The sequence below is a fragment of the Vanessa tameamea genome, chromosome 2, assembly GCF_037043105.1.
Source record: "Vanessa tameamea isolate UH-Manoa-2023 chromosome 2, ilVanTame1 primary haplotype, whole genome shotgun sequence".
In the NCBI taxonomy this organism is placed as follows: Eukaryota; Metazoa; Arthropoda; class Insecta; order Lepidoptera; family Nymphalidae; genus Vanessa; species Vanessa tameamea.
This window is the reverse complement of record NC_087310.1, coordinates 12,455,074-12,482,140: the sequence shown is the minus strand read 5'-3', so window position 1 is coordinate 12,482,140 and position 27,067 is coordinate 12,455,074. Positions and strand designations below refer to the sequence as shown.

Here is a 27,067-nt window from a genome sequence, read left to right as displayed (position 1 = left end):
GGGAAGATAATACATCAGATTCTAATTATGAATCCACCGAAGAGCTGCCACCTGAAGGAAATCGATCCAATTCTATGGAAGAGGAAGCAACTTTGCGTAGATCAAATAGAGAGCACAGACTTCCTACACGACTGCAAGACTATGTTTTAAATTAAAGTGTGGGTGAATGTAGTAATATTTAACCTCCTTGTTTTTATATCATTTTATAACTTATGTCATATGTCACTCTTAAGAACTATGTACTTTTATTATGTAGAATAAAACCGTCTATACGAGGTGTTATCTTATTACAGTTAACTAATGGAAAGACTTGCTGAACGGTACCGCTATCTATACTAATATATTAAGCTGAAGTTTGTACGTTTATTTCTTTAATTTTTTAACTTATCTCATAGCCCATTTATTGAAAAAGACTATAGACTATAAAATGTCATGCTACAACTGAGTTCAATACCTAATGACTGAGTGACACCTAGGTTTATTCTATCAAGGTACACTTCTAACTTTATTATATATTTTTAGAATAAACTGACTCATAATATAATTATACATAGTTAATATACAACAATTACTTATATATACTATATGCATCCCATAATAGTAATAATTACAACCCTAAATTAATCATGTTAAAAAAAAAACAACAAACAATTTTAACGATAAACTTCTCGGTAGAATCCATATTTCGGTTTGATTGTTGTTTCGCTTTTAATTTGGTTGCTTGATTTGTTTTGTAAAATCACAATTCTCGTATGAGCCCACTTGAATAAAGAATGTTCCGATCTATTATTCAACAATCGCTCGCTGATTTAAAGTTTAAAACGAGTCTGCGCTTTTTTCTGCGTATACGTGAACTATATAGATGAGACATAATTATTGTTGCCATGGTTAACGAACATGTTACAAAACAAACAAACGATGGATTCCCTCTACAATAAATCCGAGGATGCATTTGTAATGATTATACATTAAAAACTTGTTTAAAATGTATATTTATTCGAAAGTACACAAATTGTATGCCGTGATGTCCCAGTCGCAGTGGTAGGGGCAGTGGCAGATGGCAGGCAACACTGATATGTCATGTGTTTAATAAATCTCGTGTTAAGCGATGAAATTGTTTTCCTTCGTGATGAAAACCCTTTGCCCAGCTTTGGGACGTTTACAGGCTGTTACATAACTTATTTTTACAAATGATAAGTAACTATACAGTTGACTGGAATTAGACCTTAAATTTACATAAATGTAACAAAATATTAAGGTCCAGATCTATGTGCAACAATGGTGTTGCCAGTGAAATTATTGTTCAATTACATTATACTACGGGTGATAGATAAGGTTTTTAAAGTGATTTTAAAAAACCATTCGTATAAAGTAGTTATATTTTTAAGTCTGTGTGTACCTAAGTTGAAAGAAACTCAGCTATACTTAGTTTTATCACAAATTGTGTTCTTTTAAACGTCTAGATGCCGTAGCGGTGTACGGTACTTCCTCCCCGTTAGGCGCTCCTCGATAGCCTCTCCTGTCGACACTCGAACGTTCTCTCACTACGCCCTTCGTTCACAATAACACTATCCATACGACAGATTTTACACTTATATGACGTAGAGTTATTGGAAAAGCATTGACATTATATTTTACAGTGACATTATTAGTACCCGGAACATAGGTAACCGTCTTCATTCGCGGAGTTATATTATCTAGGACATCGGTTTAAATTTTATTGGATACTAGTTGACGCCCGCAGCTTCGCTCGTGTTGGTCGTCAGGCTTTAGCCATAGAAAAGTATATAGAAGTCCTCCCTTGGAGTAAAATCTTGCTTCATACCAAATTTCATCAAATTCGGTTCAGTAATTTGGCCGTGAAAAAGCAACAAATATACAGAAACACAGAGTGAATTTCGCATTTATAATATTAGTATGTATATGCAGTTGTATTATGAGTTGATTGTTTTTTTGTAAAAGGAAATTCTTTAACCAAGGAAACGTAATATTAAACGTTTTGTGTATTACAACTTAACTAAATATTTTCACTTGATACTTTATAATAGTTAATAATATATTTATATACTTACTTACTTTTGGACTTTACCATACAAATAATTCCTAATTGTATTAAACAGAATCCAAAAAGCATGTTACCGACTCAATTTAGGAATTAGATCGAATATATATTTACTAAGGTTTTAAAGGCTTTTCAAAAAATTTTGAGACCCATATATATTTATTAACAATTGAAGCTAATAATATAAATACATTAAATTCATTTTTTATATCTCTTATGCCTCCAGTACACGTTGTGTCAGTGTTTTCGGCCGACGTTGGGGCAAATCTGCTTCGATACAATAATTTCACTCCACTACAACGTGTATTACAGGCTTTACAGCTTACCCTAACATGTGTTCTAACCGACATGAAATGGTACGTGGTTACGCTTCTGCGATTACCAATTATCTTAAGTCAGTACCTGGAAGCGTTCGCTGAAACATTACTTTGATTTTTTGTATAGTCTGAAACATATTTAGAAGTATTTCTTTTACGATGGTTTTGTCTTTATTTTTAACAGCATCAAGTCAAAATTTGAATATAAATTAATTTGTAAATAATACAAGCGTGAGTTGTTTGCAAGTCGCAACCTCTCAAGTAATCCCGGAGCAATAAAAATATATTGGCAAAATAATTAAATTCAAACCGTCTCGCTCTTAATATTTTATTAAGACTTTACTTTAACAACATTAATATTTATTAACGTTAAAATAATAATGGTTTCTATTGCTGTTTCTCATAAATTTTGGCTAGACTAGACTAGACTAGACTTCTCTAAAGAACAGATTATAGATTCGCGTAATCTAAGTATTGAAAAAGTTTCTCTAAAAATAACTAAATAAACCTTAAGTAAAAAGCTAGTAAGCATGACTGCTACTAGGTTTGACGACCTTACGTTAAAAATATCTTAACCAAATATAAACGAAGCAGAAATATAAATGAAATGAAATAATAGTATTATTCAAAAATTATTGACGAAGCGACAAGAAATACAAACTAACAGTAGAAAGAAATAGCTCCGGGCGCCGTAATGATATCGATAAGAATCTGTCACATCTCATTTTGCTCAGAGTATTGACACAATTACGTGGACGTATCGCACTAAGAGTTCTCTTTGTATTGTTGTCGCAACCCCCGCAGAGTGATTTGTGACTGATTGTACTCCGTTCGACAATACATTTAGGAGATTCTCGAATTCAAGACACGCGCCAATGTTTAGTATATTGTCTTTTGGTAAATGAAACTTAATTGTCTTGACAGAGATTCTCAAACTTTTTGCGAATAACATCCGCATTCATAAGAAATAAGACGCAGTATTTTTTCATGTCAAATATTGTCGTTTATCGTTGTGGATTTTTGGTTTGAAATTGATATAGCTTCAGAAGCTTAATATCTCTTCAGAGCTAAAAAGGCTACAGTCCTGCTCTGCCAAATAAAATCAAGTAATACAATCATCATAAGATTATTGGAGTTTTTATAAAGTGGCTGTAATATAATTGAACAGCTACTTTGAGAAAATAACATTCTGCTAAGTTACAACTAACTAATAACAAACTAAACTAACTAACAACATTACAAAAGTAACATTATAATCTTTAATCTGTTTGGATGAGAAATTGTTCTATATTTTTTTATATATACGTTAAAGTGAATGTGTATATGCGTCAAGCTTAATCTATGCGTTTTTAAACCATTAATCCAATCGCGATTAAACTTTGAGAAGTCGTTCTGCGACTGTCGAACCGCGAGAAAATTATAGAATGTCATAGTTGTGCACCAAAAAATGCCGAGTGTTTGTGTATAAAAGGCAAAAATCAACCGCACATGGTACCCAGAACATAATATATAGTATATAGGTACCTAATATTAACACTTATCACGGAAATATCAAAATATAGTTTTAATTTTTTATCAGTGATGGAAAACCAATCTGGATTCCGTTCAAGTTTAGTTGAATGATTTCCGTAACATATGTTAAACGTAGAATCAAATTGCGTGGTTAACGGGGGTAAATTGTTTAAAAGTTAGGTTCATACTAGATTTGTAATACGGGTAACGTCTATTTCCGTATAGCAGCGTTAGTTGTTAACGTTGCGGTTTGCGCAGGATAATTGAAGTTGAAAACAATTCCGTGAAGGCTCGTATCAGACGTATGTGGAAAAGGTTCCGGACCTATGATGTTGAAATATTCCATCATAGTGCGTAAACCTAGAAGTTATTATCAATATAAGTGAGGAAACTATTAGGTACATCCAGTATTGTCATGACGACATTTTGCTCAATCAGGAGTAAAATTCATCAATCATACCAAGGTGAAGTTTAATAACATTTTATAAAATATTTGGTATTTTCTCCATTAAAACAAACGTTTAAGACTAATAAACTAATACAGGACCGCCTGGGTGGGTACCACCCACCGTTTCTTTTATGGCTGCAAACAGTTTTATAGAACGTATAAACCCTTTTCATAAAACGTAATTGAGTTATTTTTCACTTTTCAGTGCAATTTCTGTTTTGTTTTTTTTTTTATATACGTTTAGTTGTTTTTTCATTTTTAGTGTATTTGGCATAGAAACTAGTAGTAGTGAGCTGAGAAAGCTGTTTTATCCGTAGTGTAATCGGATTACAAGAGTTAAGCATAATCTTATATATTAATAGCGAAAGCTGATTTTTGTCCCAGTGATTATGGGACGATAATGAAAACAAAAAAATCTGTTATAGATTCATTTTAAAGACCTCCAGTCGTAGACGTGCAGAATAAAGAGGATTCTTGATTGCAATTTATTAAATTGTTACTATTTTCAAAGAATTAATTTTAATTTTTATCGTGCGAATAGACGTCGGCTTACAATTAAATTAAATAAAAAAAAACCTGTCATAGTTTTCCAAATTTGTAAAAATCTGTTGAATAAACGAGAAGTTTCGCGTGCGACCCACTAGTAGCAATTTAAGTTAGCTTAAATTTTATTTCAATGGCTGCGCTATGTAGAGCGAAAATATTAAACGACGTTGCATTTTATAATATCAAGTAAATACTAACAAAACAAACCTAATGATATATCCGCCCGGACTCACTGTGTTAATTACATATTTATTTTATTTTAACACTTTATTGCACACTAACACAAGAAAACATAATTATAACACAGGATATTTGTCAGGTTAAAGCGCAGTGCAAACGCGACCTATTTGTTAAAACCGAACTGTTCCGGGCAATCACTTCTTACTGAATGTCCCACGTGTTGCTTCTCATCTTTATATATGTAATTCTTCTGTACATGTGTGTGTCCGAAATATTTTGATGGTTTTTCATGTTTAAGCATACAGTATTTATGTGTCTGTTGATGGTTTATATACCCACCCACACGAAGTCGGTACGGAGCAGATAGGTTTTTGAAAATATCTCGTAATGTCACTCATAGTATAATTCATATACATATATAGATATTCTCAATGAATCAGGATCAACCAAACCAACGATTCAATTTAGGTTTCATGTACGATTCTATCGTGCCGTTTTTGTTTAACTTTTTAGTAACATACAATATCTGAAAGGACTGGTGGAAATTTTAAAGTAAAAACGTTAATTTTAATTTACGGAAAATTACGGTTAATATGTTATTCGTGTTGATAAGGATTACTACTGTGTCAAATAATCTGATCGGACGTATAATTTTTGTGAGAGTGGTCTCCCTTTAATTATAATAATCGATTATAAGTCGATTAAAAAAAGGTTCAGGAACAAAATGAGCACGTGTAGTGAAAAGATTGAATTGTGCGGTATAAAGAATTCGTTTTTCAAAAGGATATAGTATGTGAAGGAATGAAATCCGAGTCGTCGAATTTGTCATTCTCCTTTGTCAACTTTCGCTGACAAAATTGAGCGGGCTCCACGAAAACTCCAATCAGAGCGGGGTCACTGGTGACGGATGTTCAATAAAGGGGGAATGAGATATAAATGTATGAGTAAACATATGATGGTGAACTTTTATCTCGAGTACGACAACTGCGATGTTTTCCGACGCGGTTTGTGCGGCCTTCATTTATTAAATGCATTTATTTACTAATCGATAAACCCGCCCTTATAAAAAGTACTTATGTTATTCGAATATTAAATCCGTTCTCTGTTTTATTTATTCCTGTACACGAATAAATCTATTTTTATTGTTTATTGACAGTAATAGTGTTATTTACTATTCGATTAATAACTATTAAAATACATTGATATAAATAATATATTCCTAACTTTCTATATCTAAAATTCCTTGGTTGTTCTTTTATTTAGCTGATTTTGTTGTGACTATACATCTCTAACATATAGATAATACTAAAATAATATATACATATCTAATTTCATATTCGTACATAGATAAGTGTCTAAAGAGTATGTCGCTATGATGTATTTAGTATTTCATTTAATGAATTGAATTTTCTTCATAGGAGAAAATTTTGAAATAAACAATATAGTATGAAATTTGAATCTATATTTAATGATGTTAGTGGCGATGTTGCAATGCTGAATGGTTACCCTAGTGAGTTGTCGGTGACCGGGCGACGATCTGATTATCCCATCCGATGCCACCCACCCTCGCCACTCGATTGGAGCGCGGGACTAGGTAATGATCGAGTGTCGAAATGTATCAAACTACACGTTTCGATAGATTCACAGCTGTAATCGCTTCATTTCTAGTTGCGAAATACGTTTCAGCGCTAACATGTGATGCAGGTACGCTATTACTAATTAAAAAATTGTGCTTAGATTTCTGTCTTTTCCAATTGTATCGCAAGGAAGCCTTCATCGATATGTTTTGACACAAGATTCTTTAAAAACACTTAAATAAAAATAATAATAATATATACTATGAACTGCTTTTCCGTCTCGTCTCGACTATAGAGAATTCAAATTCAGAAACAAAATAAACGACCCCGTGATATGATGATGTGTTATTAAATAATATATATGTACAAATATTAATTCTTTTCGTTTTTATTCAAATACCTTTTAATATTTCCTTGTCATTTTTAGCTGTGTGACGAATTAAACTAAATATGTCTTATATATAACTGATAGATATATATTAAGACACACTTTTTCGTAGACATTTTAAAGATGTATTAACTTTCATAAAAAGTTTTAAGTACACATCGTGTACCTGTAAAACTATTAATTGCCTCCACTTGAAAACCGCCCGATGCGCAATTTTCTTCGACTCCTTTGACATAATAAGTCTCATACTAATAGACAACATATAAACATACATATGTATATATCATATTTCTGATCTGAATCTGATCTGAAAGTAACTCTGTCTGTTACCTCTACAGGTTCAAACCACTGAACCGATTTAGATGAAATTTGGTATGGTGATAGTTTACTTTTTACTCATTAGGTTTTTTTTTTAATTCACTCCTCGAGGAAAATAATAGGGGTTATTTGTGCGATAAAGACATTTCGTTTATTAAAGAAGTTTATTATTGTATTTATGAGATTATTATTATTATTAACCAGCTGCCCGTCGCGACTTAGTCCGGGTGAAATTAGAATTTTATTTATTTCCCAATCGCAGCGCCGCCTACCTTAGACTAGACTCTTGTTTAGTATTTTTTGATTTAATATTTAGCTTACAGTAACTATTAGAAATCCCGTGTATAATGCTCATACAACATAAACGATTTTAAGTTTTCTGAAAAGTGCCAATTTTCTTCGCAATTCTGTTAATATTTATACCTAAAAAATAGATTAATGAAATCAGTAAAGACGTTCTCAAGTTATGACGTGACCAAGAGAACTATAGATACATTTTTGTATATATAGATAGATTAAGATTATTAAGATTATATATATAGATAGATTAAAACGCGTATCGAAATAGCGGGATGACTCGACTATTTATTGTTGTATAGCGATGGCAGATTTTAAACTAAAAATATTATGAATAATAGAGATACATCTGTTAGCGTTTACTTGATATATAGATTTCTTTTATCTTTCGACGACAACGTTTGTATAAGATTATATTTATTCACACATTATAGTTTATGATATCGAATATACAAACGTCTCTAGAAAAATATATAATGCGTAACAGTTTGCCTTTATGTTCTTTGACTACTTATATATGATGATATCCTGAGCAATTTCAGTCACAATGGGTATTCTTAACGAGCCAGGTAGCCTGCGCTTGTCATGCTCTATTGCACAGAGTGTGCACAGACATAAGTGCACAATATCTGTTCCCTCACTTTTAATCGGATAAGACGGTTCGCCACGACCCAAGAGAGTCCAGGCTCAGGACCAACGACTTTTGCTCTTCCATTCCACGGGAAGCATAAATCAAATTCGTGGCTACTATTGCTACAGTGAAATCTTAACGGAACTGTCTGTACGTGAAATTTCATTTCATCTTTAAAACTTTTTAAAGATGAAATCTAGAAAATATATGCTATATTTTCTATATTTCATCGCTTACTCTTCTTAGGAACATGGACTAAAAATGGAATTTGTTTAATATCAGTATATTCGTTAACGAAAACTATCATTTTATTAAAAATATAGCGTCATTTCGAGTACGCAAATACATGGCTTAATTGTGAGCGTAGTTTGTAATTAAAATATATTGAAACGAGTATAAGTTTTATTAAAAGAACACCTGAAACGGCGGTGTCGTGTATACAAATGTATAATAATAAATACATTTTTTAAATAACATTGATTATTAAAACATAATACGTTGTTTCAGGGCGGTGCGGCTGCGCAGGAGTAGTGTGAGGGGGTAAAGCGCACCCTGGAGCCGCCCAGGGAAATCTGTAAGTATAATCACACGATTGTTACTAATACCAAAGTTTGTGTGCAGATGCTCGTAAATGCTGGAATAATTATGTAAAGCACGAGAACTTATTTCAATATTAACACTATTATGTTATGATTTTTTTGTGAATCGCTGCTAGCTGACGGTACACTAAAGTAAAACCCGCGAAACGCAGACAACGTAACATAATACGCAGACCAGCAAAAACTTACATTTTTTATTTTATAATAAACATTTATATTGTTCATTTTATATGTTCACATAGATTTGTCATTTGACACAAATTTTGTAAATTACTGCTCTTTTACATTACAAACGAAGTCGTTGTAACCGAGGAGAATTTCTGAGAAGTAACAAATAATAGTAAACAAATAATTTCTTCGGCATGATTCACAGACTCAATTGGCGTCACAGAACCAAGCCCTGCTGTCATATATTCGGATAACCATTATTCTTCAGTATTTACCTTGTTGGCGTCAAACTGTCTCAAATTATTTGCTAATTTTTATACGTAGGTAGCCAAGTGAATAGTCTGCGAGTGGTTCTGTTGTTTTCACAATTTTCTCGAATGATTAAATGTGATGCTTCGGACTACAATCACATCGGCATAAATTTTATATCGCCTTCGGATTGAACTCGTAAATGCATTTTCTAGTGTCAACAAAAAAGGATGACACTAAGATATGATATTAATAAACCATTGTCATAATACACGTTAATGTTATTCAACGTAGCATAATGTTACGCTACATTGGTTAATCATAGTTGTGACCGATGCTGGAGTTAACAGAGATGTCGACGCGACATTAAGTTGATTTGTTTCGTTGCGTAGCATAACCAACACGTTCGGTGGAAAGGACGCCGTTCACAGATACCACGTGAACGTACCTCGTTTCCTGGTCTAGTCGCTACTCGGAATGTTATTCACTGTGACATCATATTGTGGGTATGTTTAACGTTTTGTGTTATCACGCTGTGCAACATAATTGCCAGTCCTATTTATTCCTCGATTGGAGTCATTCACCGGTTAGTCGAGAACTGCATCTGTCCGAGCGGCTCGCTTTGAGTTAATTAATATTTTAATGTAATACCGTGATATATTTGACGCGTGGAAACAATTATTTATTGATATGTGATTGAATTTAATTAAATCATTGTGTTGTATTTCAATATTCAAGCTTCAGTAATTCATGTGATTTGTTGGATATTGTAATCCGATTGATACATTTTTGGATTTAATCTTTTAATTGGAATCTGTTTACAATTGTTAATATTTAACTAAATCAAGTGTATGGCGATATTCAATGACTGTGAAAAAAATGGTCCATTTAACAAAGCAGGTATGTTTAAAGTGGAGTTTTTTTTTAAGTGTTAATTTCCTTTCGAGATTAGGTTAGCCATCTAGGTTCTATCTATCTAGGTCCTTGATATAGATGGCCCAAATGTGACATTGATAAAACTCAGTGTTTCGCTGAAATAGTTCTTGTCGTTTACGAATCGTTGAGAAGATTGGGTTTTATTTTAATTTTCATAATTATGTAACTTGAATTCAACCGTATAAGGATACTGAAGTACAGCTGTATTGCCTTACTATCAGTAATACATATGATATATCCACTCGCAAGCGGAACTTCTATATTCTAGGTTACTGCTAGCATTTTAATTATTATTGAAAATTTAAGCAAACATAATATTATGTTAATTTGCATGTTTTGAATATTTCCTCTACTCTTTATTTCCGATTGCTTTTTATTCCTAATTAAAACTCATCAATACATATTAAAAAAACTGTCTTAAACCAGATAAGTAAAAGTTACTGTAGAGGTAGTCTGTAAGAAGTAACTCGAAACTCACCGTAGAACTCGAGCGTGAATTATTAGAATGTAATATGCGACAATATTAATGATATTATGACTTCATTAATTATAAAAGTAGGTATCATCGTAAGTTGTTTGTCAACATTTCACGAATGAGATACGAATTTAATTCTTACAGAATCGCAATGCAGAATTGTTTTATCATTGCCTATATGTTTGTAGATTTGGAAGGCAATAAAAAAATTAACTGACTTAACACATACCTTGTGCTAGTAAAATTGTAACCTTTGAAGAAAAAATCATTTTAGTTCTAATTAATTATAACAGTCATCACTTACAAATACCAAAGATTTAGGTCGTTGTCGTTAAATATTATTATTATAAACATATCAGTATTTCATATTCGTATATTATACACAAATATTATTACATAGTAACTGATTTAGGATATTACTAAATATAAATGTAATATATTTATCTCTCTAAATGCGAGCAACAAACAATTTTCCGGGCGGTCGGCAAACTGGCCGTAGCGTTAAATAAAATCAATTTCGAGTCGAATCCTAATGCTTTTGTTATATAAGTGTCGTCCCGCCCTTTCGCATAGACACCTATAATAACAATAATTTATTTACTAAAACTGCCCTAGAGAAAGCTTAGGTAAAACTAGATCCTCTGTTTTGGTAGTGTGGTCTAGTCATTGGACTAGATGAGTATTAAATTTAAATATAGAATTCGCCGTTGTACTTAAGTATACTTAAAAATAAAACTTTTCTAACATATTACTTTTGTTGTGTGAGTGTGTTGTGTGGTGCACTGCACTTTACTTGAATATCCAATAAATATAAATTGTACTTTCTCATAAAAGGTGAAATTTGTTTACGTCATCGTTATAACTTGTGCTTGTTTTGTTTTTAATTATTCTTAAACTTACCCGCTTGGAAAACGAACTCAGTTTAATACATGGTTGAAAGGGTTGTAAAATTTCGTCTAATTCAATTGTTTAAACTACTGTTTATGTAATTGTTCTTTAATAGCTTTGCTAAACACCATTTAATATTTACAGGTGGTAGACTGATTTTATACTCTGTACAATGTCTGCAAACTTTTAGATCCAGTTACGGGCCAACTTATCGATTAGAATGAAAATAACTTTTGTACGTACATTTGCGACAGTTTAAATTAAATGTAAACGTCAAAATGTAAGGCGCTAATATCGAATTGTGTCAGTTGGATATACTCATTTATATTGTATGTATGTATGTATATACATTATAAACAAATACTACCCTTTTATTATTTCACTTAATGTTACCTTTTAGAAAACTGATCTATTTTAGAACATTGACTGAATACATGGTGTATTTGTTTTTTCAAAATCAATTCTTTTTTTTTGGTATACATCAAAATTTAGGGAAACGCCTTGTGGCTCGGATTTGGCTTATCACGGCTTTTCGGAATATTCTTTCTGTATGATAATAATTTTTTCGTTTTTGCTATACAACTAGCTGACACTACGGCTCTATCCACGCGAAAAATATAAAGCTTTACCTCTAGGACACAAATCATCGCCCCGAATTTAAGCCTCTCGAGTGGTAAATTAGTTAAAAGTCTCTACTATATCTACTATATATATATATCACACCAAATTTTACCTAAATCGGTATATGGAATATGGAATCCTATATAATTTACAAAACAAACAGTTTTGAAATATCATTAATTAATATTTATAATGTAGTCATTACATACATTTATTACAAACAATTCCTCAACTATTTCCTCTAATTAGCGGTTGTTTAATTCAAGTTATTTGTATTATGAATTCAATGTGGTATATGTATGACATCAATCAACCACCGGCCCATAATGATACGTATGGTTAATTGGTTAGTCTATGACTTGTATAATATCTTAAGGTGAATGATAAGATTAACGGGGATCCACGTCCTGGCTTTATCGTCACATCAGCTCGACCGTACCGATATACCGGTACTTGCAAAATTTTAAATCGTTCTGAAAATAAACTGTGTTTTATTAATTATTAAGCTAAATCTGGAATTTAATTATCAAAATGTATATATACCTATATTATTATACATATTATGGGACAGCTATATTAAAATTATATATTCAATGCTTATCGATCGCAAGGTTTATCTTATAGTAAGTAATAATGATAGTTGAACACAGCTTTCACTCGTATGAAGCCCCAACAAACAGCAACGATGCATCAAATCAAGATATTCTTATTCAAGTAGGCTCATGAAATAAAATAAAATACCACCGGTGCGGAATGTAGAGTCAATCGAGAAAAACCGGCAAGAAAGTCAATAGATACTCGTCTATACATATCATATAATTGGAGTGTCTGTTTGTAATATTAAAATAACCCATTTCTACTAAATGCATATGTATGTGTACACGGTACATATACCAAAATAACGTTTATTACAATTTGTGTCTGTCTGTCTGTCTGTTTGTTCCGGCTAATCTCTGGAACGGCTGAACCGATTTCGACGGGACTTTCACTGGGAGATAGCGGATGTAACAAGGAGTAACTTAGGCTACTTTTATTTTAAAATTATATATAGAATAAAAATAAACTCACGCTACAATATCCAAATAACTTAAATTCAAACAACGCGCACGAAGTCGCGGGCACAGCTAGTTTAGCATATTAGCATAATAAGACCTTATAGCCAAAATGTAACCTTATTTTTATAATATGCAATGTTTATTATAGTTAACGATTCTTTTAATAAAAATAGTAGTCTACTCATAACCAGACCGCATCGTATGCAAGTGTGTATAGTATATTAAAATTATGCAATTTTTTAATAATGAAAAATTATATACGATTCGTGGAAATTTTATGTAATCTTTTAGTCGTTTATTTAAAAAAATGTAATATTATGTACATACATATATAAGAGACGACATTCGGTATACCACTGTGTTTTTATATACTTGAATTGTCTTTATAATTCATCCAGCACTCGGCACTGAAGGACATAATCGTGAGAAAACTTTCATGTGTCGCATACAATTCTGCCTCTTTTCTGCAATTCAAGTGAATATTCACTAAGCCCGATAGTAACGAAGTAGATTCCTGAATTAGGCTCGAATTCCTACACTTTCACAGTAAATGAGGTCTTTGCTCAGTTGTGGGATGAATGTGCTACTTTTGGTAGCTTTACGTTAAAATAATATAATTCTTTGAAATGACAATTCAAAAGTTCTTGTATAAGTGTATTAGAATGAAGTAGATTTAGTTTTAATTATATGACAATATATTGTATTTTATAGGTATATGCTATTTTATTTAGTTGTATAATTATATTTGTTGTTAAGTGGTGCGGTGGGCGCGGCGGCACAATGGACGACGGAGGCAGCAACAAGCAGCGTCAGGCCACGCGAGTCTTCAAGAAGAGCTCGCCGAACGGCAAGGTATTATATATATATTATATATTTAAAGATAACTTTACGAAAATGTTCGCATGATATTTACATTTTTATCACCTATAATAATAGTAGAGTTGATATAGCCTATTCAAATCGGAGAATTCGAATATTTAGATATATAAACTCACATATATATTCCATGGCTATATATTTGCTAAGAATTTGTAAGCTCTATCACAATCGCAACTCCAATCACAACTTCGCCGATATTCCGAACGTCATTTTTTCGCGAATCCATAAAACTATCAAATAATATCGTATCATGAATAGATTATTATTCAAGATCTCGACCGATGATTTGGCGTCAATTAAATTTCAAAGTCGTTTATTTGTCTTTACTCCTCCTGTGATTGGATAACCGAATATATTTATTGAGGTTAATTACGTTTTATTCAATTTTATAATAAATAATATGGATTTAAAAAATATATATATTCATACTATATCCTCATATCATTTTAGATTTATAATAATTGGACTGTCATATACCCATCATATATTCGTTAAACGTGTATTCAAGTATTTATAGATATATAATTATCATCTTTATTTTAATGTCTCGTTCTCATTTTAACGGTATTTATAAAATCATTTCAAAAACAATGTTTTTAAATAGAATACGAAACGTTTAATGACAAAGTGGAGAAATATAAAGACTGTTGATGTTATCAGATCGTTCCGGACAGGAGATTAGTCGCTACGAACTCGAAACAGGATTGAAACATTTTCGTAATGGCTATTAAAACTTATGTACTTATGAATTCATTCAAATAATATCTAAAATAGCCCAGTGATTAAAACTTGTTTATCATAAACGAAAATAGCAGCTTCAAGCCCGTTATAATCAGCTTCAAATATATTTGCGTTGAAATTTAAATCAAGGTTTTGCATGATGACAGTGAAACAAGACAAGGGAACAATTCTGCTACATGTATATGCCGCTAAGTAACAGCGTGGTGGTATAAGCTCCAACAATTGTTCCTAAAGGGATTTCAGTAGTAGGACAAGCTGTAATTATTTTATAACAAACTACAATCTGAATTCACGATTGTTGAGTTGTCGTCTTGTAAAAAGTTACAAGCTTTTATTTAACTTGCAATGTATGTACGGGTGAAATCGCGACAAATTTTTATATCATATGAATGTGTCAAATGTGACGTTATAAGTTAACAGTAAAATTTTTAGTGAAAAATGTTTTTTTTTTTTTTTAATTTTTAGCTCATTTAAATAAAAGCTTGTTTTTTAAAAGGTGGTTTATTTTTAATTTAATAAAATTAGAATTGTTACACAATTTCCTTTAAAAGATAATATCTTAAAATGTACTTTGCCTTGTTTCAGATAACCGTATATTTAGGGAAAAGAGACTTCGTAGACCATATCACACATGTAGACCCAATTGGTAAGAATTGATGTTCCTGTAACAATGTGGAAGGTAACATGAAAAAATAACACTGTAATAAAAGTTTCTGATTTTGTTATAGACGGAGTAGTTTTAATCGACCCAGAGTATGTAAAGGATAGGAAGGTGTTCGGGCACGTGCTCGCCGCCTTCAGGTATGGGCGGGAGGATCTTGACGTGCTCGGGCTCACCTTCCGTAAAGACCTCTACCTCGCTGCCGAACAGGTAACGTTGAATTAATTCACGTGTTCTATTATTACAAAATGGTCTGTTGCTCTAACTTTGTTGTTTGAATAAACAAGCATAGAATACAGAACTAGCGTAGCGTCGCTTTGCTTTGCGCGTCGAGGTGTGCGATATGATTTAAAAATGATATTGTATTATTTCTGGCATGCAATGAGTTCTGCAAACTTGTCCGTATTTATCCGTTTAACATCAAATTTGTATCGCTATTTGGACTTTGATCAGTGAGTGAGCTAGTGTAAGTACAAGTACAAAAATTTTGAGACATGTCATGAATAGGTCGGGCTATTGTTGTTATACCGACTTCATTTTTATGGACAATTAGTTCGTCGGTGGAACTCAGCGAAGACAGCAATAAAATTTAACTTACCATCAGATTAATATGAGTAATCTCTTTACAGATATACCCACCGACGAGCACTCCAAAGCGACCGCTCACACGGCTGCAAGAGCGTCTCGTACGCAAGCTCGGTCCAGCAGCTCACCCCTTCTACTTCGAGCTGCCACCGCACTGCCCCGCCTCCGTCACGCTGCAGCCCGCCCCCGGGGACACCGGCAAGCCCTGTGGAGTCGATTATGAACTGAAGGCGTTCGTAGCAGATTCGCAAGATGATAAGCCTCACAAGAGGTAAGGCATTACAACATTTCCGGCGTAACAGGACACCACGCACCACTCCACTTATTCTCACTGAAGTTTTCAGTGTAAGTCATAGTTCCTAGTTAAATTATGCCGTACAATTTGGTTCTTAAATTTTTTACAATTAAATATTAGGAATATTAGTTAAACACTACTTCGTATCGATGCGTAATATCTTTAAATATAATATTAGTGGCATTCGTTCAAAGTCTTCTATTAATTAGAATAACATTTGAACTTACTTAAATGCGCTCCGACATTCGGCTGATTTTAAATATTTGTAGGAATTGCCTGTCTCGTTATTTACTTGCCTGTTACTTTCGAAAGATAATAAATAATATATAATTTACTTATTTTCAGAAACTCAGTCCGTCTAGCGATCAGGAAGATAATGTACGCGCCGAGCAAACAAGGGGAGCAGCCGTCCGTGGAGGTATCGAAGGAGTTTATGATGAGCCCTAACAAATTGTACCTGGAAGCATCTTTAGATAAGGTAAACGTGCTTACAAAGCAAAGTCCATAAGTGTTCCACCACTGATTTCCTCTTCGCCCAGAATATTGTTTCTTTTTGCTGCAACTTGGCGAATATGGGTACATTTCTCTCAATTTCCAATAGTTATCCACTCAAAGTTCTTGAGAAAGTAAATTCTATAATCATACTAATAAGACATAGTAACATACATGGTAACTCTTCTCACCAAAACTCTTAAAACAGCTTCGTTTCTTCGCTATAGAATATCAGGTGGGATTTGTGGAAACGATGAAATCCTTTTATCGATTTTAATTTTAAACCTCGTTTTAGGAATTATATCACCACGGCGAGAACATCGCCGTCAACGTGCACATAGCGAACAATTCGAATCGTTCCGTGAAGCGTATAAAGGTCTCGGTGCGTCAGTTCGCCGACATCTGCCTCTTCTCCACCGCGCAGTACAAGTGCACCGTCGCAGAGGCGGAGAGCGAGTGAGTAATGTACACTAAGATAGCCGAGTAGCATTCATTATAATTATATACATTAGCATCCACAATCAGGGTACCTTTATCTACGGTTGATACTCATGTGTATTCTATCGACATATCTATCTTCACAAGTGCGTTGTTAAAATATTTATCGCAACATATATGAAAAGTTTTTATCGACTGCATGAACTGCGACATTAAAAAAAAGCAAGATTTATGCCAATTAAATTATCACAATGGGTAATTTAGAACGGCAATAATTCAATTTCGGTTTCCCACAGTAGAGTATAAAGTAAAGAACTATTAAAATCCCCACTGTAAGATATTATCTTAATACGACCCTCAGAAAACTCCCAGATACCAAAATAAGTAGCGTTCTCGGCGTAATGATGTGATTGACGGGGAGTATCACATGCATCGCACCTCGTTCGGCTGCGACGTATTCGGATTGAAACATAAAAGCTTTGAATAGATATTTCTCATCCAGGGAGGAGTCCGTGTGGAAAAATAAAATTCCTCTGATCGGATTGTTCAATAAGAAATTAAAAAAGTCCGTGTAAGTGATTGCGCGTGATTTCATTACGCATGTATTCAGACCTGCAAATTTTTATCAGTTGGCACATTATTCCAAATTATGTTGCGTTACTAATTCACTCACCGGTTTGACTTTGGCTGTAGCTTATGTTTTGTATTTTTGGATTGCTAACTTGTAAAAACATTATAGTTTGATCTATTGCTGAAAAAATTCATCACAGGTTGTATGACGTCACAGACCAATTGATTATTCACAATGCTAGTTTGTTAAGAATTGTGTAAATATTCAACATTATTTTAGTGATATATTTATATAATGAGTCAGTGTGGCGTGTTCTAGCTGAGTATAAATTTGGTTGTATTTGTGTATTTGGATCATTTGTGGCCATATTAATAATAATATCAGACGCCGTGACTAGTGATGTGCTGGACAGCACGTGAGCACTGCATCCCCTCTCCTGCGGAATATGTATATGTAATTTGTATTTAGTTTTTGAGATATGTCTCCCCTCCAAATATATACGCACGCCACTGTTTATAATAATCATACTGTTTGAAACTTTAATTGGCTTTTTTATTCAGTAATTGCGATTGGTTATTTGAATGGAAGTGCATATTTGAGAACTTTTGACGTCATAATGTTAAAATCAGATTTAACGAGATAGATAGCTGATTCGTTTGGTTTCGTTTATAATTTATTTATTTTCGTTCACATCATGAACAGCGCGTTAACATTATGACGTCACAAACATTTATATAGCATTTTTTCGTTACGTAATAGTTTGTACATTTTTAAATTTTTTAACTAATCGTATATAATTTAATATTTATAAAAAATGTTTTCCAATATTATTTATGATAATATATTGATAAATTTTCATTCAAATATCCAATTAATTACCACATTAAACCTGAAGAGATTACAGTTATATTGTTTTTCTTGTTTCCAGGGAAGGTTGCCCCGTTGGTCCTGGATTCACACTAAGCAAGGTGTTTACTTTGACGCCGCTTTTAGCGAATAACAAGGATAAATGGGGGCTCGCTCTCGACGGTCAGCTCAAGCATGAAGATACAAACCTTGCTTCTAGCACATTGTAAGTATAGTGTCTGTTAACCTTAGGTTATATGTATATAAGTGGAATTTCATGTCGCAAGTATTGTGTGAAATATGTCAGTGGATATTTATCATTTCTTGTCGGTTTTCAGAATCGCAGATCCATCTCAGCGCGAGAATTTAGGCATTATAGTACAATATAAAGTTAAGGTGAAATTATGTCTCGGACCTCTCGGTGGGTAAGTCGTATTGCTATTTTTTTCTTTTGTAATAATCTACAAGTTTCATAGACACCAAAGTTACTCTTCATTCACGTATATAGACGCTATAACTACAATGTGTTGGTACGGCTTTGTAGGTCCGTCTTGGTCGGTACCATACGCTCATCATTACAGGCACAAGGGATATAACAACTTAATTTCTCAGGTTGGTGCCGCATAGGCGATGTAAATAATGGTTAAAATTTCTACAGCGCCAACGTCTTAAGCCCATCAGGTGGTCCATTCGCTCGCCTGCCTATCAACTTTATTACGATAAAAATATTTTGCTAAGAACAATTTCGATTGATAACTCAGTTGAACAAACTGTTATATAACCGAACCGAGTGTGAGTATCCCCTGCCCCGTTGCAGCGAGCTGAGCGCGGAGCTGCCCTTCATCCTGATGCACCCGAAGCCCGAGGAGGAGGCGCCGCGACCCGCGCCCGAGCCCGCGCCGCTCGACCACGACCTCATACAGCTCGACCCGCACCCGTACGTACCCGCGACGAACGGGGTTACAGAATGTGTAATCGATAAGGACAAATAGGCGGCCTTATTGCTAATAATAATTTCTGCGAAACAATTTAATGGTAGAAGAGGAGTATTGCTATATAAAACGGTACAGAAGTAATTGGCATAACTGTATAATTATTCATATTAATAAAAAAAGCAAATAACGCACACGGTGTCTCGGCACGCCCGACAGAAGTAATAATTTAAACTGTTCAAAATACGCCTACCGTTGCCGTATGCGTAAGAGAAAGGGAACCCAGTCAGACTGGCGCCGTAACGCGTTACGTAACGAAGCGGTTATGTATACCTAAACTGTTATTTTGATAGATGTATACTATATTAAATAAAATGTAGACCAAAATAATATTGTTTTATGTACGTATAACTAAATATATATTTACTTTATACTTTTGATTTCAAGTCGTACACACATTCTTGAGAGAATCGTTTGATACAAAAAAAATTAAATTGAGATCAAATGAATATAAAATGATATTTAAAATTGCAGAGACGAAAACGGGCAGGAGCAAGACGATGACATCATATTCGAGGACTTCGCGCGACTGCGGCTCAAGGGCGCCGACGCGGACGCCTGAGCGCCCCCCCCACAACCCCCGCGGTACCCCTTTGTAACTTCTCTTTGTTATGTGGAAATATATCATAGGACGTAACGAGTTTCTACACGTATACCGGATTATAGGACAGAGGCGATTAACCCACGCCGAGTACGAAGCGTAGTATGAGCTTGGATGCCGGTTGAATGAGACGTTGTAAAGACGATTTGCATGATTTTTCCCGATCCCTGTACAGTGTAAATGTTGATGTTTTAAACGTCTTATCAAACTTTTTAAGTTATTAATCATAATTAAAAAGATCAATGTTTTCATAATTCAAAGAATTTCAATTCCAACTCTATAATACATTCGTATGATTTTCGATTCCTTCGTGTGGGTGACCTTGCTTTGCGCGGATTTGAATTTAATAAAGAAATGGACTAAATGAAATTAGGAGCCTCGTCGAGGGTGCGAAGTATAATCGTATTGTTATGAAAACTTAATGTAACATTTGGTGTATATTATATGTGAAATTTTATTTTAAATAGGATTATTGATCAAATACGTGAGTACAAGTTTAGGTTTTACTTGTTTATGTTAATTTACAAATCATTGTCCATCGAGTTTGTTCGTTCGTTAGGGAATCATAGTACAATGTGTTTGGTAATGTGCATTTATAGAATAAACATGTTTTGTACCTTAATGTTATTTACTTCTGGGTAGCGGTGTATTATGTATTGATGGGTAAATAATATTTGGGCTTGATCAAATTGTATGGAATTAAAGGCTATTTTTGTGTGGCAATTTATACTTATATGTTTAAGCACAAAAATATATTGTCTATAAATGATAATGTAATTTATGTATAAATATTTTCTCTGAATATCATAAATGTAAATGTTCGGTGTAAATCACGTTTTACATAATCGTTTATAATTAACGATTGATGAATAAATTGAATACTAAAAATAATAGTTTATTGTTTATCTTACTAAGTTTATTTTGATCATAAAATTTCTATAAAAACGTGAGTTTGTATTGATGAACACAAAATACGCATGAACTAGTTCTGTTTACACATTGATTGCATTTTGAAAGTCTCTGTGAAGTATAAATGATAATTTTTTTTATTGTATGTAAAGAAATAGTCTATGTTTTACTAGTAACATAAGCTGTCGGCGCTCGATGACGCCGTTCTTCTGATACCATTGTCTTATAAAGACTACGACTGTGAATTTATACATTTGTTTTCTTTCTGTACAGTTGATAGTTTGTAATGATGGCGTGTTTACTTGTAGACTAGCTTTGTAATGCACAAATTATTTTACTATTCATGTTATATCTGCATAGGGAACGAGTATTTTATTTTTATCAACTATAATTTTCCTTTAATTCGCATTTTTAATTAATCAGCCGCCTACAATCCCGATATTATATTTTCTCAATATGGACCTGTGAGTGTTATGATCAGACGTTTTCTATTTTGTGATTTTTCTCATCGCAGCTATTTGTAGTGTTATAATGTAAGAACTAATTTCATACTGACATTTTCGTGTCATATTACCTTTTGTATATTTTCGAAATCATTTATATTATTCTGTTGTTGAATTAAAATTTATTGTAGACTTTATCCAAACCATTATGATTAAGATTTTATTTTTATTGATGTTTACTATTTGTTATATGTAAAGTGTTCGGTGGATATAGTAATATTAAATAAAATAAATTGAATATTAAATTGAAATAAAATAATTTAATACATCTCGTCAAGCGATGCATCTTTATTAGTAACGATCCTCATGTCACCTTCTGTCCAGATCTCCTGCGTCGTGGAACTTCTCGTAGTAAGCGATAAACAGGAGACGGAGGAGATAAATAATGGTACTGGATTGTCTGTGAATTCATAGAAGCATCACGTGGTCTTCTCAAGGCGTTGTTAATTATGTTTTTGCTGACCCTATCTGTTGCATTTCTAAGTTAGACGGTAGTAATGAGAACGTAATGCACTTTTTTGCAAAGGAAATAATCTAACCTCTTTCTATCCGACAGACGCGAAAGATCCTGCTTGTAAAGTGTAAGAAGATTCACTTATCTTCCAAGGTCTTCTTTAAGTACGGATCCCTTATTACCCGTGGTTTAACATCTGCAAAGTCACACTACTTGACCTCTGTTCCCGACCCAAGTTCGCTGAGTAAACTCTGGATGATCGTATACGATGTTGCATGGTTCATCTGTGATACGATATGGCTTCTAGTGCGGAAGCCTTCTAGGAGCGTGAGATTCGTCACCAATGTCATTCGCGGTTTTAACTTGTACCTAGGTCTTGTCATCTCTCGGAAACAGCTGTTAAAACTCGTGTATCAATTTTTCTTCACCGGATGCACTACATTAACTCTTCTTCATGGAATCCAGAGAGGACTCCCCGCGTCACAGGAGGCAAATTGCGTATCGTATGGGATATTCATTTTGAAACGGGAATAGGCTATGGTTGTCATGCTATAGTTGCAATATTCTCCTCCTCTGAAAGATTTATGTCAAGTTTGTTTTTTACACTCTATTCCTAATCAATACATCCCGTATGTTGTCTATTGTGGCAAGTATGTGTGCCAAGTGACAAGAATCCATCTTCCAACCACAAGTTAACCACTGTCTTGAAAGAGTACCTATAGGTAGCAAAAGTATGTACAGTTAAAAATAGTCATATTTAAGCTCGGGGAACAAAGCGCTTTCGATAGGTAACAATTGTGAACGGACTATGAAAGTGCTTGATCATTCCTGAAAATAGAGGGCGAGCCAGTTTGCCGCGTGACCTTCAGCAGCGATAGAATTGCATCCTCTCCGTCACAAACCTGCAAATAGGATCGCTACTAATAAATACGTGTCCCTTGTCGATATGTTTATCGAATTATATAATTTTTATTCTAATATTATTGTATTTGTCGAACATTTCATAACAATTATATGTCTTAATTATTATTAAATTAATAATATAACTAAGATATCAACAGAAATAATCTTAATAATAATCATGTTGATAAAATATACAATGACAAACATGGACATTTTATACATATACAATAATAAAACTAAATTTGGAAATACACAAAAGACAATGCGTTACGAAATGAAATATGAAAAGAGTTTTAAGTTACCGTGCAACCTCATTGCTAAAGTCTTGATTCAGGCATAAAGGAAGCTAGTTTGAATGTACTGTTAGGTGATTCGGCATATAGTAGTATCCGTAATATATAGACAGATAGACCGATTCAAGCGACCCTAAATATTGCGCGACTTAGATAACACTCAAATATCAGTTACACTACATCCATTACAGACACTTCAGCAACCTGTACTCAGGCCAGATAAATAAATGGTCAAATGGTCTACAATCAAAATCTTTATAAAGCGATCAATCTGTCACCGGAGACCATGCCAATGATCAAATAAGGTCAGAGCATGAAGTTACCTAACTTTTTTATTGTAGACCAATGTAAGACCGGGGCGTCTTTGAATGAGGATGATGTAGTGTAACTTAAAAAACTGCTTTCATATTATTATAATATGTATATATCATTTTATATATATATCGTGTTATTGTCTTTTGTATATTTTCAAATTTAATTGTATTATTATGTTGTTATGTATAAATTATTAACACCATTATTATTAAGATTATTTTTATTGATACTTACTATTTGTGTTATGTAAAGTGTTTAGTAAATATATTAATATTAGAATAAAAATAAATAATTTATATATAAACATCTCGACAAGCTACGCATCTTTATATCTAGCGCTCCGAGCGAGTCGGAGGCGCCTATGCAGTCGAGGCTGTCCGATCATAACCGAAGGGCGCGGCAAACCTCGGCGCGAGATCATGCATGCACTTTTAGTCCGCTCACAAACGAACGCACATTGTAAATATTATTCTTCAGTCTCGTCATTCCTATAATTTTCTTAAAAACTATTTTGATCAAATAACCTTGCAGCGGAAAATATGTTACTATTATATTGAGTGAATTGTATTATTATTATTTAATATTTAAATGTTTAGAACATGTATAAAGTATTTACGACTTAATTAATTCTGTAATATGAAATAGAACAAAAAAAGACCAGCACTTATATTATAGTTAGCCTATGTTTATCACCAGCTTTGAGTACTATAAAAATGCAAAATTAAACGTAATATTATTAAGAGGCTAGCCTGGCGCGTAAAAATATTAATTTGATACAAATTTATTGATTATTTTATGAGAAGTATATTTTTAAATGCTGACAAGCAAGATTATAAGTACACAAACGGTTGGTGTCCATAGAGATAAGCAAGCGTCGAACACAGAAATGTTGAACATAAAACGCGCAAAGCTACACATTTGTTTTTTAATTTTACATCGAAAGTTTTTGATGTATACTTTTTCAATAAATATGTAACCAATAATGATGAAGTTTTATTTTCATTTGACAGCGACGGTAAATCTAAACTAAGTTTGCAGAGTTAAAAAGGTCAACAAGACAAATCCAAACAGGTTTTACAATTGTCTGATGAGTCCTGAGATGTTTCATAAAGTCTTCCTTTGATTAAGAACTTGCAACGATGTGCCATCCTCATTTATTTGTTTTTACTATAACATCAACTGTTATTAAAAATGTAGTAGTATTTGACTATTTAAAATATAAAATAGTATTTGGCCACTAAAATGGACGGACCATGGAAAAACACATTCGCTCATGTGCAAAAGGTTATGATTGATGAGTGTGTAATGGACTAGTCATCTTAGTCAAAATTAGGTAAGTATCTCTGGAATTCGAGATACCCAGCTATAAACTTGTACAAACATTTATTTTGACATCGTAAAACTTATCACAAAACCTACATATTGTAGGATGTACCTTTGACCCCGAAATCATGGAGTCCTGGAGACAAATGTCGTTGATGATGATAATGTTAGAGGAATTTGATATTCTTCAGCAACTAAAACACAATTATAATTATTATTTAATTTGTTAACGTTGACATGTTGCATAAATGTATGAAATGATATTTTTTAATATAAACATTTATTAAAATCTTATTTATTTTCCTGAAATTTAATTATTTAAAAAGTAATTAGAATAACTTTGACTAGAATTTAATATGATTTAAGGATTTCCTTCAATAACTATCTATTACATGAAAGGTAAGTGTTATTACATAAATTAATACTTCATTAAAAATAGATATGTAATAAAAAAAAATTAATTATATTAACGACGACGACTGACGAACTCATAGTCTGCATCAAAGTTCAGGATTACTTTCGAATTAATATTATTATTAAGTATGTAAACTTTTTAAATTAAACTAAATTACATTAATAAGAATAAAAAAAAAACAATATTTGAAAATAGGACTGCAGTCAAAGATAAAATTACAGTCGACAAATAAAATTATACATAGTGTCTGTCTGTTTCTGTATGACTTAAATTATTGTTATATTTATAGCGATAGTATTGATTATTATTGTTTTCAACTCGTCAAAAGTTTTCCATAAATGTGGATACTTTGTGCGAATAAGCTGCTCATATTGTGGCATTGTTGCGGGAAGGCTTGGATCAACGAACGATTGCTAGATTTTTTTATTTAAACCAGTTTACGATCAAGTTTATAGGCGAAAATTTTACTGTAATGCAAGATAATGCCCGACCCCCCGCCTATGCACAAATTCGACAATACTGCGAAGATGTTGGGAATTGGGATACGTATGATGAATTGCCCGCACTAATCTTCATCACTTAATTCCTTTGAGCATGTTTGGCATAATTTAAAAAAATTGTATATGCGAGAAATCCTGTCTGCCCATAACAGTGGCAGCACTAAGAATAGCAATTTCACAAGAATGGAACAATATGCCACAAGGCCGTTTAATAACCCTAATCAGATCTATGCTGAACCGATTAGAATCTGTAATAAGGGCACGTTGAGGCAATACACCTTATTAAAAGAAAAAACCTGTTTTTTTATTGTTAAGCCAACTTTTGTTACATTTACCAATTTTGTTAAAATAAATGGTCTTTTCCGGTATACAAACATTAACATGATTATAGCAAATGTCGTGCCTACGCCTAGCCTGCCACCCTGCGAATTCGACGACGTCCAGTGGCATTCGCCCTTGGAACTTTCCGCCGCGTTAGTTCTTTATAATTTTGCAATACACATTAGTGCGACGCGGTACTTAAAAGGGAAAGATCGACGTTTTGTTTGTTCCTCCATTCCTGCGCTCGTGGAGTGAAACGTTTCTTTTATTAATATTACCCTTCTTGTTTTGTTCAATTACGTGTTCATTTGTACTGAATAAAAGTATATTTTAGTAATTAAAGTATTTAATTGCAATAATATAGTACTATATACGTTGTTATTAAGTTATAGGTTTCATTTCAAATTTGTATAAAAAGTTTGAATACTTGGTTAAAATGTTGTTGTTTATGAGTTGTATTTATCAATCAATAAAAAGTGAAATACCACTCACTGTTTAATCATGAAATCTCGGAAACTATAACACCTATAAACTTGAAATTTGGCACGTAGGTTATAGGAATCCGCTAAGAATTTTGAATGGATTTTACGAAACTATCCCTAAGGGGGTAAAACGGACATTGGAAGTTTTTATGAAAGACCTATCTTTTTGAAGTTAGAAACTTAAAATTTAAAATGTATGCTCTATAGATGGTTTGAAGGTATACTAATATTGTGTCTTTACAAATCAATCCCCTTTTGGGGTTAATACAAGAGGTGGTAGT

The 27,067-nt window shown here is 33.1% G+C and overlaps 1 protein-coding gene across 4 annotated transcripts in view; it reads left to right on the top strand.

Moving 5' to 3' along the window:
- The window catches only part of LOC113402151 (beta-arrestin-1), an 84,131-nt gene extending 59,403 nt beyond the window's left edge, over positions 1–24,728 (top strand). The window contains exons 3-13 of one of the 4 annotated variants that reach the window (XM_064220732.1): positions 8,784–8,850; positions 14,024–14,119; positions 15,473–15,533; positions 15,616–15,758; positions 16,178–16,404; positions 16,774–16,906; positions 17,216–17,376; positions 18,858–19,001; positions 19,114–19,200; positions 19,593–19,712; positions 20,242–24,728. In XM_064220732.1, coding sequence (XP_064076802.1) covers positions 14,048–14,119; positions 15,473–15,533; positions 15,616–15,758; positions 16,178–16,404; positions 16,774–16,906; positions 17,216–17,376; positions 18,858–19,001; positions 19,114–19,200; positions 19,593–19,712; positions 20,242–20,329 — 1,236 coding nt within the window. In that variant the 5' untranslated portion in view covers positions 8,784–8,850; positions 14,024–14,047 and the 3' untranslated portion in view covers positions 20,330–24,728. Of the gene's footprint in view, positions 1–8,783; positions 8,851–9,883; positions 10,193–14,023; positions 14,120–15,472; positions 15,534–15,597; positions 15,759–16,177; positions 16,405–16,773; positions 16,907–17,215; positions 17,377–18,857; positions 19,002–19,113; positions 19,201–19,592; positions 19,713–20,241 lie in introns of those variants that run through there. The other 3 variants (XM_064220729.1, XM_064220723.1, XM_064220726.1) reach the window with 3 other exon arrangements.
- The last annotated feature ends 2,339 nt before the right edge of the window (positions 24,729–27,067 follow it).